Source organism: Microtus pennsylvanicus, chromosome 9, assembly GCF_037038515.1.
Source record: "Microtus pennsylvanicus isolate mMicPen1 chromosome 9, mMicPen1.hap1, whole genome shotgun sequence".
In the NCBI taxonomy this organism is placed as follows: domain Eukaryota; kingdom Metazoa; phylum Chordata; class Mammalia; order Rodentia; family Cricetidae; genus Microtus; species Microtus pennsylvanicus.
This window is the reverse complement of record NC_134587.1, coordinates 73341920-73357514: the sequence shown is the minus strand read 5'-3', so window position 1 is coordinate 73357514 and position 15595 is coordinate 73341920. Positions and strand designations below refer to the sequence as shown.

At 42.8% G+C, this 15595-nt stretch overlaps 1 protein-coding gene across 4 annotated transcripts in view; it reads right to left on the bottom strand.

Annotated features, from left to right (window-relative positions):
• Positions 1–983: 983 nt before the first annotated feature.
• Positions 984–15595, bottom strand: part of Pofut3 (protein O-fucosyltransferase 3) — a 76931-nt gene continuing 62319 nt past the window's right edge. Inside the window, exons 5-6 of one of the 4 annotated variants that reach the window (XR_012911851.1) lie at positions 6756–8944; positions 984–4308 (exon numbers count right to left, since the gene is read on the bottom strand). Coding sequence is in view for 3 of the 4 variants with exons in the window: in XM_075986480.1 (XP_075842595.1) it covers positions 8711–8944 (234 nt within the window). In the remaining variant the exon portion in view is untranslated. Of the gene's footprint in view, positions 8945–15595 lie in introns of all 4 variants that reach the window. The other 3 variants (XM_075986480.1, XM_075986481.1, XM_075986479.1) reach the window with 3 other exon arrangements.

The window sequence follows — 15595 nt, the reverse complement described above, 5'->3', positions numbered from 1 at the left end:
CGGGACCTGTCCCTCCCGATCCTGCTATACTGTGTAACAGAATCACCTGTATTTGAAGTCTATGTGTGTCTGTGCACCTGTGCATGTGTGCCTATGGATGTGTGTTTGCACATGTGTACACACGGATGTGGAAGCCTGAGGTTTCAGTGGGGTGTCTTCCTCAATAATAATCTACCTGTAATTTTCAGTAGTGTCTCTCACTGTACCTGGAGCTCACGGCTGTGACTACACTGGCTGGCCAGCATGCCCAGAAATCCTCCTGTCTCTACCTCCCAGCACTGAGATTATAGACGTGACATGGCAGCCAACATTTTTATGTGAGTGATGGGGATCCAAACTCAGGTCTTTGGGCTTACATGGCAAGCATTTTAACAAGTGAGCCATCTCCCCAGTCCAGGGACACTCTTGTGTGCATCCCAATTTTGTCACTGTGGTTGTTGGTTTTAATGTCAACTTGCCACAAATCCGAGACACCTGAGTAGGAAGCCTCACCAGAAGATTGCCTAAAAACCCACCTGATTGTGAGTAGAACCTTCTGGAAGCAGTCCACAAATGAAGGGGCAGCAGAAGATTCTTCACGTTTTGGTCATCCGATTTCCCTCTTGGTGGGTTGATTTCAGTTGCTGCTGCTTCCTTCACTGATACCAAAACCAGTGTTGCCAGACTGTCTTCGTGGACTAAGGACATGGAATCTCCCAGGTTTTAGGCCCCCAGCCTTGTGGACTGAGCAACTGCTGGGTGGCTGGGGAAATCCAGCTGCTGCAGGACCACTACTCCCACAGCTGAGTCCTTGGGCCTCAGGGCTGGGCATCTACACAGTCCTTAGCTTCTTAGGTGTGATTCGGCTGCTGTTACTGTTTTAGGGTAACCTAACCAAAGAAATTCTTTATATATTAAATATGAATATATATCCACCCCATAATTACTGTTCTCTGGAGAAACCTGACTAATACAGTCATACAGAATAAAAAGACACACGGTGGTTTAATTAATCACTTTTATTGCTTTATCAAGGGCATTATTCCACAAAACTGTCCTTTTTCCCCTCCTTTGAGTTGTCTCATCAAAGGAGTTTATTCTGTGTGTTTGAAAAATAACTGAGTTCATTTCAAAGACTCTTGGAATATACCCAGCCTCAAAACCATTAATATCCCATCAACTACAATGTCAGTTTTAAGTCTGCCAATCAGCTCAATCACTGAAAAAAAAAACCTAAAACTTAAGTCCATGGTAGTAAAATTTTGAATATTCATAACAGCCCGTGTAGGTTGGTTGTAGAATTTCTTCTCGTGCTCTCGATTGGATGATGTGGTTCTCATTTTGCACACTAAGTGATATGGAGGGCACACTTATGGCCTGATAATCAGATGTGCTAGGAACATTCATCACTGTCCACTCCTGACTCATGTCAGAAGCCTCAGAGGCACAGACTAAAGAAACCAAGGAGTAAAAAGGAACAAGGGAGGGCAGTCAAGAAGACAAATACAGGTCTCTCTGTTGTTCAGGCCTGAGATGTTCAGATGGCCTCACCTCTGACTGGTTATAATTAAGCTGTTGAGAGGATAAAATCTTAGAGTCACCTCTGCTCCTGCTCACACCGTGGTCCCTTGCCCATCTCCCCAGTAAATCCTATCTCCAGCCACACCTAGGTTTGACGTTAATGTGGGAGAGCCTGGAGGAGCGATGGGTCCACAGTTACAGGTAGAGAAGTCACTAGGACATATAAGCTCACTCTGGTGTGCTGTACCCAGTCTCACATCCTGGAACACAGGAATGGGCAGATCTGCTCTGGGAAGACTGAGACTGGTTTCTCTTCTTTTCTTTTCCTTATTGATCTTCTGTGAAGGAGTAATTGGGGTCCAGATCTACAGACTTGGTCATTTCTATGTCCTCTTTCTTGGTCAAGTACCAAGATTCATGTTCCAAGATTCAGGACAAGGTAATGGAGAAGTAACAAAACATCCTCTTTGGGTTTCAGGTCTGAACTGTACTCATCCATCAAGCAGGAAGGTTTATTAGGGTTTGTCACCTACTATCATGGGACCAGGTCAGTGTTCATTATGTCATTTGAAGCTGTGCACAAAACTATCAGAAATCCTATAGGGGTAACCAAGAATATTCTGGGAATTCACTAGCTATTTGTTTGGGTTTTTTTTTATTACTGTGAGGGTGTGTGTGTGAGAGAGTGTGTGTGTGTGTATGTGCGTGTGTGTAAAAGAGAGGGTACGGGACATATGGATATGTGTAAAGACATTGGATTCCCTGGAGCTGGAGCTACAGTCTGTCAAACATGGGTACTGAGAACTGAACTTCCTCTACAAGCACTCTCATCACTGAGCCATCTTTGTAGCCTCCTAGTCCCTGGGTTTAGTACCAACATAAAATCACAACGCCTTTCCCGGAACCCTTCCCCTTCTTTCTCTCATGCCTGTCACCATGCCGATTTCACAGCAGTCAATAAAATCCATACTAAATAATAAACAAGAACAAGGGGGCATCTCCCTAAAACTACCATTCATCTATCTCTCTTAGTGGACAAATTTTAGTAACAGTCTTCACAAATGGCTACAGATAACAACATTTATATAAAAATATAAAGTGTGAACACTTGCTTATCTAATCATCACCCTGTAACACAGGGTTAGCTAATACAGCAGGTGTATGGCAGAATAGGTAGAAAGACCAAGTAATGTGAACAAGATAATAGAGGTAATACATTGCAGAGTGTCAACTTAGGCTATATTTTCTTACTCTAGTGTCATAATGCATAATTTCATACCCCCTGAATTTTTCCAATACTTTTGGTAATATAATTTATTATTATACTATAGGTACTATACCTTATAGTATATATTTGTTGTATTATATAGTATATATATGTTAATACAATATGCAATAAAGATACTAATAATAAAAATTTTAAAAACAACAAAAAATAAAGAACCGTAAGAATGTTTTATAAAGATATTCAAGACTACAAGGTTTTCTGTAACATAAACTAATCACCACTGCTCTTTGAACCTCCACACTACATACTTTGATGATTCCAAGATGCATTACTTGAACAGAATTGTGCCCATCCTGCTCTAGGGCAATTAACTTACTCTACACTAGTGCTACGGACAATATGCTAAAATTTTAATGTCAAATATTAGGCATTTTCCAAGTGTGGTGGTGCACACCTTTAATCCCAGCACTTGGGAGGCAGAACTCTGAAATTTGAAGCCAGCCAAATCTACAAAGAGAGTTCTAGGCCAGTCAGAGATATATAGTAAGACCCTGTTTATTTTTAATGAATAAATAAATACCATATATAGAAAGGTGGAGCCTTTGGAAAGTAAGTAGGGAATGAGTGGACCAGTGCTGTAATAAACCTCAGAGAACTCACTCACCTAGGGTCACATGAGTCACAGGAAGAGAACAGCTGTCTATGAATCAAGATGCCACCTACATTTCTCAGCCTCCAAAAATAAGAAGTAAATCTGTGTTATTTTTTAAGAAACCAAGTCTGTGGTATTCTATAAAAAAGAAAGACTAAGACAGAACTTGGTATCAGAAGCGGGGTGCTGCTATACAAGGACCCCAAGTGAGTTAATTCTTGGAACTGGGGAAAGGGAAGGCTAGAAGAGATCCCTGATTATATCTAGTAGGAACTGTACTATGATGGTTTTGAAAACTACATAACATCACTGAGGTTTTTTTTGGGGTTCAGGTCTGCCCTACCCTGTGTTCTGTAGACACTGAACTGGCTTTCCTATGTGTAACATACAATGGACAACTGGAAAAATGAAACTCGTTTTCACTTGTTCTTCTGAGCAACATACTAAGCATCCAGTTACTAAGGATAATAATGGCCCGGACAGATATTCTAACTACTAGAAGTCAGTCCTTAAGGCAACAAGAATTTAGGTTCTGAAACTTTAGATTTGTTACATGGCCAAAGTCAAAGTTGTCAGGAGCAGAAGTGAAGGCAACTGGCAAAGACTAGAAATCGTCTTCATAACAATTCTGGTAGGAAAAAAAAAAACAATTCTGGTAGGTTTTCTGTCCACTTCACTATACTGCTTTGAAGCTTTGTCCTTGTGAACAATCTAAGTAAAATACACTGAGGCACTGAAGTGACTATTGCATAGCGTTTATTGTGACCCCTTGCGGCAGCTCACAGAAGTGTCACATGATAGCACGAACACAGGCCAAGTACACTTAGGCATTCAGAGGGCAGCTCTTATTTATAGCAGAGCCCTGCTATATTAGGACACATTTCTCACACAATTGTCTGAAGCAAGAAGGCATCTTATTAAGAAAAACCTAAAGACAAGAGAAGCATATGCTAAGTATCAAAAATTAGTCTCAAAGCATTTAAGTCTCAAATCTGTAAGAGTCCTATAGTACCACATTTATTTTCATTGAAATGTACTCCATTAAAAATAGTTTTTTTTAATTCTTTGAGAACTTCAAACAATGTGTTTCAATAATATTTACTCACAAGCTCTGCCCCTATATTTTCCCAAATACATCTGACCGCCTATGTCCCACAATGTCATTTTCTTTTTTTTTAATAGCCCAGAGAATCCAATTATTCCTGGGTATGGGATGAGTGACATGAGCATGGCTAACCTGCCAGGAGCTATACCATTGAAGAAAAATGACCCTCTCTTCCCTAGAATACATCTACTGTCCACAGCTCCTTGGTTGCTGGTCAGGGTTCAAGAATCCATTCCCACACCAGACTTGGTCTTGTGCCGGCAACCAGAGCTTCTGCGAGTTCATGCATGCAGCAGGCTGTAATATCTAGAAGACAGCAGCATTTCAGTACAGTCCTCCCTGACCTTCACTTCTTACATGGTTTCTGCCTCCTCTTCCTCAATGGTCCCTGAACCTTGGGGAAGAGTGTGAGGTACATGTCCCATGTGGAGCTGAGCTCTCCCCTGACACTCATTCTCTGCACTTTGACCAGCTGTGGCTTTCTGCTCTAACTACTATCCACGGCACAAAGAAATGCCTCTTTGTGTCTGACAGCTAGAATAATCTCCAGTTAAAGGGCTACGAGTTCAGCCGGAGGTTTTACATGAATAAAGATACTATGATTGTTTTGTTTTATGGACAGAGTACCAAACTGCTTCTTTTTTCTGTACTATAGCTTTTAATCCCATGGAATTTTCTCTTTTCCATCTTCCACAAATGAGGATGGGCTAGCATAATAAAAAACTTTATTTCATTTAAAAATTCTTAAGAGAGACACTCCAATGAAGTTTAGGCAGAATTTTGTTACGGAACTCTGGAAAAGAAGTATGATGGAGCAAGAAGGCCTGGAATACGCAATAGTGGCACTTTTATCTTGATGGAAACTAATTGGACTTAAGAACCTCATGCCAATGACCCATATCTGGAGATGACACTGAACCTAGAGAAGAACTCACTTCTCCCATCTTGCTAGATCAATACAGCTTCTAACTGTAGTCTAACTTTTACTCTTATACCCAGACAATGGTAATTCTCATCATTGGGGGTGGGGCTCATCATGGAAGGCTACTCTAGAGATCCATGAAGGTCAAGATACAGAGAATAAGTGAACGTGGGGTGTCCAGCACCAATAAGTACATGTACAACACAATACTGAGCAGGGGAAGTGTACACAGGCTCCTCCCTACTAACCTAGAAGCTATGTTTAATTTATAACTGCTGGCAAAGGAAAACTTAGCTTTTTCCAATGCAATCTCACTGGGTATATCAACCACACTTCAGGGTAGGACTCACTGGCCAACACAACACAAACTCAATGCTTATACCTATAACAGAACCTGAGTAGAGGAAACTTCCTTTTACAGTGGGCAGCAGTCACTAGAGAGCTGCTCAGCCTTTTATTTTAGCCTGTTGGCCAGTTGTGCAGCTCTCTATATATGGGTCAAGGCTCGGGAAACACTGAGGAAAATGGGCTAGAAAGGATGCAAAAGCCAGAAGGCAGGAAGGAGTGTTGTGAAATGCTGTCCTCTGGTCATGGCAATGCTATCACATGGATGAACTCACAGCAGCCCATGGTACCTGGAAAAGACCAGCATTAGATCACATCAGTCAAAGTCCCTGCAAAAGTGGGAAAGATGATCTCCAGGCTATTTACAGAGGAGCTATTTCCAAGAAAGAATGTGGCCACTGGCAATGCTCCTATGAGCCAGTGTATGGCCCCTCACCTGTGCACATATGAGCAGAACTGATTAGATTTCGTGCGTTCTAATGCATTTTTAAAAGACAAAGTTGGGAAGAGTGGACATTGCAGGGACACTGGGAAAGGTGGAGAAAGAATCATTCTCATCACACATGTATCATATTTGAAGTTCTCACAATGTTAATAACCATCTGAAATATTGATATTTAAGACACACGTGAAGTACTCAGCATTTGTTTTAGACATTTATGGAGAGAAGGTAAAGCTACTACGTTATTTTGTCAAAGGCATAAATCCTTTTGAAGACCATTTCTGAGAATTCAGAAAGAATTCCACTTCATTCAGTATACACTTTAAAGCCTGACCTTACACCAACAACCCCTTTCAGACCTCGCTGCTTTGATGTCATTACATAAAATGGAAGAAAATCCCTTTCACTCCTAATACTGTGTAAAATACATATGGTCCATTCGCCAAAGAATAAACTTCTCTTGAAAAACACACATCTAAGCCAGTTTATTCCCACGTTAGTAAAAGCACCTATAAAATTAAACATCTCAAATTTTCATGAGGAATTAAAGAATGTTACAACCTCAAAGATAAGTTCAGTCACTTCTTAAGATCCAAAACCCAAGGTCCAGGGAGGTTAAGAGACTTGTCTAAAATCATGTTGAATTCAGAACAGCCAGGGCTGTTACACAGAGAAACCCTGTTTTAAAAAACAAAAACAAACAAACAAAAAAATCATGTTGAACTAACGACAGATGTAGAGTTGAGGAGAATCTCTCCACAGACGGGTTCTTCCACCAGCAAGGGACCCTACTACTCATCAAGAAAGTGCTGTTTGGGGCTGGAGAGATGGCTCACAGTTAAGAGTACTGCCTGCTCTTCCAAAGGTCCTGAGTTCAATTCCCAGCAACCACATGGTGGCTCACAACCATGTGTAATGAGATCTGGTGCCCTTGTCTAACCTGCAGGCATACAAGCAGGCATAACACTGTGTATATACAATAAATAAATCTTTTTTTAAAAAAAAAAGACTATGCTGCTTTTTATCCTCATTTTTAACAGGCTGTCAGTCAGAGCTTGAGAGCAATGGTGTATGTATTTCCACAGTTAAGAACACTGACGTCAACACAACAGTTACCAACAGGCTTTTAAGTAAACCAGCAGTCTCCTTACCATCTAATGGATTGAACGCCAGTGTTATTTCTCTTTGTTTTCAGAGGGCACCAGTAGGTAACCAGTAGGCTGAACGTTCTCTGACCACATTAGAAACCAGCAATGCTCAACAGCAGACGAACTGCCTACGATGATAGAATGAATACACCATACTCATGACAATCAGATTCACCCCAGAGGAGAGCCCAGGGCATTCACTTCCACCACCCGGACCAAAACAAATGGCTCTTTGCCGTGAACCGGACATCTCTTCCTCTCCCGCTCCATGGTATAAGAAACAATTAGTGACATCTCACAGATAGAAAAACTAGGAGACATATTTTTAGAGAAAACTGCACTTCAGAGAGAAATCAGAGGAGGCCACAGGTGAAGAGAATATAGACAGACTGGTTGAAAGGACATCGAAGTGGGCACGAGACAGCCCAAGACCAAGTTCTCAGCACAAAGGAGGTTTACTTTACCCAGAGTGACAAAGAACAGGAAATAAAAGACAAGGGCAGGAGACAGAGGACCAGAGGATGAGAGGGAAGGGACATTTGCCACAGTGGGACAGACTGCCTCTCAATAGAGAGGAGACCCACAGATAAACGGCAGTGTATAAAGAAAAAGGGGGACACCTATGTTAGAACGAGATGTTTAACTTTGGTTGAGCATGTTAATTGGGGCAGCCAAAAGGAGGCTTTTGATTGTTGGACTTTAAAACTTCGATAGCTGGGCCTTGGTGGTCATCCTCAGGGGCAAGAAGTGGCCAAATAAGGGAAGAGACCTTGGCTGCTAACTTTACAAGCATAACCTAACAGTTTAGCAAGACGGAGGGAACAGGGGAAGGGCAAGGCCTGCCTGAGCCATGAGTGCCATGCTCGGGCCAAATAGAGCCCCTTCGCTAGTGAGGTGGCTTGGGGGTGTAAGACGAAGGAAGTTGTGTCCTTTAGACTGGGAGGACAGAGATGCCTGACACCGCTTTTCTTACTCCCATCCCTGAGAACAGATGGAATCTCTCATTGCCAAGTTCTAATGCGCTTCACTCATTCTCCGCACCAAGAAACTGGGCTTGCCAAACACCAACGAGCTGCTGACAGGGAGGTGAGGATCGCCCTTCCACAGCTAGATCTGCAGCCAGGAGCGCACTTGACCTTAGGTCAGTCTCCACAGAAGACGGCGAGCATATGGGTCCAAGCGCAGAGACCGAAATATAGAGGCAACCTCTAAAAGTTAACTCACAGCTATTATTTGACAGGGCTCTTTGTGAGAATGGCTACAATTAATTCTTGTTCTAAAGGATACTCAATGGAATGGCTATTATCTCCAAATATTAAGGCATCCAAGAAAATTAGTCTAATTCTGTCATTCTAGTACCGTGTAAAACTAGTCCTTGAAGACCAGGGCCCAAAACTCTTCAGACGAAAAGTTTTGATTCCTATCCACCAGCCACCTTAGGGCCTGGGCTTCTCTCTTAGACTGCTGAAAGCTGGGGAGCCACAGCTCTCTCAACGATCTCCCACGCAGGGCCGGAGCAGCTGGGGATGAGAAGGCGAACAGGCTAGGCTCTGGGCAACTCAGGTGGCTAACGTCTGCCCTCCACTGTTTGGGTGGTAAGCCCTGCATTGAAAGAAGGAGAAAAGGAATTTAAAACATACAGTAAGGAAATGCAGTCCCCATATTCCCACCACCAATAGGGGGACACAGCACACTTTCCATAAAGTAAATACTTTCCCTCCAGTCATGGCAGTTATATGGTTGAAGTGTCCATAAGGAAAGTACAACATTTATTGAGACTGTTCCCTGCATTGGACACTACCAGGTCCTAGCTGAGATAGTCTCACTTAATTCTCCTGGCAATCAAATGAAACAAATACAACCACCATATTTTATAGAGACCGGTAGTGGCATTCTAAGTACAGTCCCAAATCAATGTATCAGCACACCTAAGATGGATCCCAGTTCTTCCCAGCGTCCTCTTCCCTCTCCTGCCTGTTGACTTATTTAAATATTTTTATCCTGTAGGTCAATGCCCATATCCTCTGCACAGGAAAGCTTTTTAATGTGATTAATATAGTTCTTGATATTTTGATTTAATGTTACTTTTCTATTGCTGTAACAAAACCCCATGATAAAGGCTACTTATAGAGAAAGAAGTGTTTAATTGGCTTTATAGTTCCAGAGGGTTAGAGTCTTTGATTGTAAAGACGTAGCAAGAGGAACAGCTGAATGCTCATAACCTCACCTACAAGTAGGAGGCAGAAAGGACACACTGGGAATGGTGTGGTTCTTTTGCTACCTCAAAGCCTACCCCCAGTGACATACCTCCCCCAATAATGTCCCAAATAATTCCTAATTCTTCCTAAATAATTCCACCAACTGGGGACTAAGTAATCATATGCTTTCCCCTCCCCATCATCACTCCCACACACATGAAAGTTCATGTTCTTTCTGACTCTTAAAAAAAAATCACAAATAGGCACATAGCTTCCTTGCCTATTCTGTAATACACAACCCCAGGATCCCCAGACCCCTCCTGGCTTGCCTGCCAAAAACAAACCAACCAACCAACAAACAGAAAACCTAAATGGAGCTGAAAAGACTCAGTTATCCTTAAAGGAGTGGCCACTGGGAGCTTGACCATGTTCCAACGAGTGCATAGACCACACAAATTGGATTGCTGTATTTTTTTCCTTTTTATGTTTTTTAGGGGAGGGGAACACAAAGATGGGAGGGTGACCTGGGGGAACAAGAAGTGAGTGTGATTGGGCTGAATTGTATGAAATTCCTAATCAATAATCAATAAAAATATTATGTTGAGCAAAAAACTAAACAGCCTGATTTGTGTTAGTCAATGACTCCAGGGCATGCAACCTGCCCTGGAGTGTGGCTGACATACAACCCTGTTAGAGAAAGGTGATTTTCTCTTTCTCCAACTATCAATTCCAAATAGCTGGAGATATTTAAAAAGAAAAAAAAACAAGTTTCTCTACAGTGAAATATGCCTGGAATCTGTAATTCACTTAGTAGTGATGTTAGTGATGTACCAATAGTAATTTCTTAATGTATATAAAATGTTAGCATTAGGAAAGGCTAGGGAAAGGGTTTTTTTTCTTCTTCTTCTTCTTTTCTTTTTTTTAAAATTTATTTATTTATTAAAGATTTCTGTCTCTTCCCCGCCACCGCCTCCCATTTCCCTCCCCCTCCCCCATTTAAGTCCCCCCCCAGCCCGAAAAGCAATCAGGGTTCCCTGTCCTGTGGGAAGTCCAAGGAACCCCCACCTCCATCCAGGTCTAGTAAGTTGAACATCCAAACTGCCTAGGCTCCCACAAAGCCAGTGCGTGCAGTAGGATCAGAAACCCATTGCCAGGGAAAGAGTTTAAAGGGTTTACAGACAGTTGCTTTTCATTGTAACTCTTCTGTGAATAAAACTCGTTCAAGAGAAGCATTATTAAAGGCAATGGCAAAATACCTTAAAATTCCCAGAAAAACTGATGTTTCCATAGTTTATATTTGGCTAAGCTATGTCATACACATTAGAGGATAATAAAGATGTCTCACACAGCTGTCAGGAAGCCACTGGAGGCTGTGATCGACCAAAACGAGGGAGCAAAGCGAGAGAACCACAAAGCAGTGTCAACACGGGAAAGGACGGAATTCCCACGAGGCTATGGAAGCTACCGCGGGCTGACAGGCCACATCACCAAATGCAGTGCGGGAAGCGACAGTGCCCATAGCACAGTGGTGATGGGGGGCTTTGTTTTAAATGTGTAGGATTATTTGATGCTTTCGCCTATAGGCAGAAGTATCTTTTTTCTAAAAGTAAGCTGTTCGGCATAAAAATAACAGTAATGTATCAGGTTTATAATGAATATAATCCTAGTATATCTCAAATTTAGAAAGCAGAGCAGTAGGCCAAACTTAGAAATATAGTAGCAATTTTGATGCTACCCATGGTTAGGTCAATATACTTTCTTTTCTTTAAAGTGCCCATAGGAAACATAGGCAAAGACACTGGGGTGCTTACTTTGAGGGAGAGAGGGAAGTGGGCGAACAGCCTTTTTAACATCTGACGTGACCGTCAAGGGAAGGCAAGCCCTCCCAACTCTCCTTCTCTTAAGTTTGGTTTCTATTAGTTTTGGCACTGTTACTGGCACACCATATCTATCTCCAGTAAGGCTTGCCCTAACCTTAGTGCTTTTCCCAGCACATGTGCTTAGACAAAGAACTAGAGACCAGAAGAGAAAGTGGGGGGGGGGGGGCTTTTAACAAAACCAGAGTACGGGGAGGGAGATTGGAGCTTCGGAATAAGGGACAAAGGCAGACAAAAGGGGTAGGGGACAGTCACATTGTGTCTCTGACTCTTAGCCGAGGCTTTTATTAGAGCAGACATGAAAACTGCACTTCTGTCCCTCGGACCAGGGGAGGAAGAAAAGAGTCATCACTGTGTTTCTGGCCGTTTTAAACTTTGTGTCAGTTAAATGCTATTTGTAGACCCTAAGATTCAAGATGCGTGTGTGAGAGGAGACAGCTAGCTGAATTTACTAGCTGGGTTCACCTGCTAGTTTGTGCCAGCCATGCGGCGAGAAGGGCCAGAAGAGCGCCTACTGCTTCCAGTTTATCTTTTAGTTTTGTGGCCAGTTCGAGAACCCACGTTTCTCTTTGGACTTCTTTTTTAACTAAGCGGTAACACTCAGTTTAAAGACTGTTTTCTGAAATGTTAGCAACTGAATGTTGTAAGTTGCCATTTTGACAATCAGCTGCCTCTCCCAAATCCCTAACTCTTGGCCCACCCCCACAACACCGCACCCAAGAGTTCTTTACTGAGGCATTTCTGAGCACAGAGACCCAAACTGCAGGCTGTGAAGAAATGCTCAGACTTAGACTCCAAAGTGGGGTTGCTTTGACCACGCATTGTGTTGGGGTACCCCTGGGCAGGAGATAAAGAGATTCCACAAAAGGATACCAAAGTGAAAACCAGAAACAGTGGTTCACATTCTCAGCACTGGAAGAACCAGAGGCAGGTAGTTAAGAACTGACCACCAAGGGGCAACTTGGGATGCATACAAAGCACCACACACCTGTCCCGACTGATGGAGGATAAACTAAGCTGTCTTTAAAAAGTCATGGAATCACTGATACTGGGAATGCGCTGGAGACAAGGATAGTCTGAACCATTAGCCAGCTACTAACTGTATTGGTCACATTTGGGAGTCCTTCTCCATCATGACCCTTTACAGATGTTTATATGAGGCCGTCAGCAATAAAAGCATTCTTCTGCCACTCAAGAGAAGGTTCTACTGAACGCTGTAGTGTTAAGTTCCATCTGCAGGTAACACTACAGAGAGAAGAGACATAAGAAACGCACTGTGGCTGCCTAAGGGTCTACCAGGAACCTTTCACGACATGACCTGAAGTGTGTTTGATGAACCGGCTATGGCATTTTTAGGAATAACTAAGTTTCCGCACCTCCTTCCAGCTGAGGACTTGAGTAGAAAAGCCAGCTGTGTCTAAAATATGGTTTTCAAAAACTGTGCTTCCAAAGAGAATACATCTCCTAGGTTAAGTGATTCCAAGTCCTACGCTTCTGAACTCTTCCAGTCTGTTAGGAGCTGAACCACCAAGAGTGAGAATCCCTTCCCAGGAAAAGAAGTGTGAACTGTAGCGTTGGGCACTAGACTGGAAAGGGGTGGCTACCACACAGGTAACGAGGAATCAGCCAACATTTCCCCAAATTCCTAAAGGTCAAGAATGCTCTACCATACAGTGTGGGACAACTGGGAGCCCCAGTGCAAATAAAGCTCAAATGCGCTCACTGTTCCTCTCTGTGAGCTTCCATGAAACACCAAGGAGGAATGAAAACACAGCAGAAAACACAGAGGGTCCCCTCTTCGGTACAATGTAAGAACGGTGAGCATTCAAGAATCCCAGGTTCTTTTCTCATAAGGAAAAGCATCTAGTGTCACTAAGCGATTCTAAGAAACTCCTACCCCTAGATCTTCTTCCGTGGGGAAAACAAAACCAAAAATATCATCTTTCTAATGGTTGTGGAAAGTCTAGAAATGATTTTGTGACCAGCAGGCCACAGTGATACTAAAAGTCGCCTGCTATTGGTGAGGGACATGGAATTCTCCCATCCAAATTGCCCAGAAATATCAAGTATAATCTGTCATGGGAAGGAGAATCATGAAAATCTACACAGCCTTACCCTTAGATTGAGGAAATGAGAGCTGGCCTGAGTTTAGGGCTTCCAAGACAAAAACAAAACAACAACAACAAAAAAAACCCAGCATGCCCCACCATGAGCCTACCTCGTCATAATCCACAGCAGCAAGAGGGAAAACATTGAAGCCTGTGGCTAATTAAAAGCAAGCAACAATGGTCTGGAAGAGCTGCTCCATGGTGGAGTACTTGTCTAATACATACAAAAGCCAGAGGGTGATCTGCAGCACTGGGGCAAGGGAAAAAAATGCAAAAGCAAAATCCAGCTCCACTCTTAACTAGACTGACGGAAGCCAGACAGTGACAGAAGCATGTCCACGTTGAAATAATAATGTTGGACGCCTCCATGTTGCAGCGCCAACAATCAGTCAAGGACGGTGGGGCACATGACAAGACAGTAGCTAAGTAAGCATTATCACGAGAAAAGGAAATGAATGGAAACAAACCCGGAGATGACTCAGACATTGACACCCTTGGGGGGGGGGGGGGCATTTAAGATGATGGCCAGTAACATGCTAAAAACACAGTGGATACTGGGGAAAGTAGGCGATCACTATGGTGATTTTATTGAGAAATAGAAAATGAGTCGAACGGAAATGTAAGTTTCAGTAGCCACAGGGATGTTCTATGATTTAATTTTTTAAACAAGTATTTGCTTAGGGAGAGTAGGGGACGCCATAGTGTACACGTGGGTGCCGGAAGACAGCTTGTGGAAGTCACGCCACGCCTTCCCCAACACAGGTACTAAGGACTCTAACTCAGGTCACCAGAGTTGAGTGACCAGCACATTTACCCAGTGAGCCATCTCATCAGCCCATCCATCTCTGATTTTAAAACCACCACATCAAGAGGAGGAGAGAAGAAAAGCAAAACAAGGACGTTCGTGGTTTTTCTGTGGGAACTATGAGGCTACCAACAGTCTCAGAGCTCTCCCCTCACATCTATCTATAACAAAAAGAACAGAGACATTTCCAGGCAACTCTTGTTACAGCAAATTCTATTAGCCTGAAGTCAGGCTGCTTTGTTTTGTGGACGTGGAAATAGGAAATGTTTAAATTCTCCTGCACAGTCAGGCCAGAAGTATCCCCCATCTTCATATAGTAGTTAGCATTCTGATCCCTCCAACGTCATCCAAACTACATAAAATACTGTTTAGCATTTAAGAAACATTTTGACCCAGGATATGTTCGTTGGATAACTTTTAACAGCGAGTGTCTGATACAGGAAGTACTAGTCTGTGCATTCAGTAGATGGTAGATAAAAGTCTGTTCATAGAAAGCTAGCTAAGTGATAATGTACAACTGCAAACCCAGTGCTGCTGAGGTGAGATGGGGTGCCAAGACAAGGGACTCCCCAGAAACTCACAGGGAGCTAGCCTGGTCTACACAGTGGTACCACACAGCAACGGCCCTGTTTCAGATATGGTGGAAGATGAGAAGCAACCCGAGGCTGTCATCTCCCCTCCACACCTTGTCTGTGGCACGCATAACCATACTCACACATGTAAACGTCTGCACACATACACACACATGCACACCTGCTCTCTCCCTCCCTTTCTCTCTCTCCAAAAACAAACAAACAAAAAGGAATAAAGCAATTCATTCTCTCCTGGCAAGTGTCCAGCTGATGATTTATGGTTATGATGAGGGTGCTCATTTAGTACCAATAGCTGTGTGTATCTTGCCAGGAAATTCTGAAACGTGACTCTGACTCTGTTTAATTCTATCTTTCGTTACTGGAGTGCGTACTCTCTGGGTAGTTAATGGAGTCACTGTTGACAGTGTGTATCCTCAGAACTGTGGCAACTGTACTAAAACGTTTCTTCTGATACTGAGGACGGCCCTTTAGAGGATTCTAATAGAATCTGTACTGTAAATATTCATGTACCCCATCAGAGACTTTTTCCTTCACAGAGCCTGTCAAGGTTTATTTCCGTAAGTACCCAATGCTGTCTGTTCAAACTGCAAGCACATGACAAAGGCAATGTCTTTTATTGACGGCTATTATCTAAGTCAGTCAGTCCAAGATGGGGGAGCTGCCTAATAATAT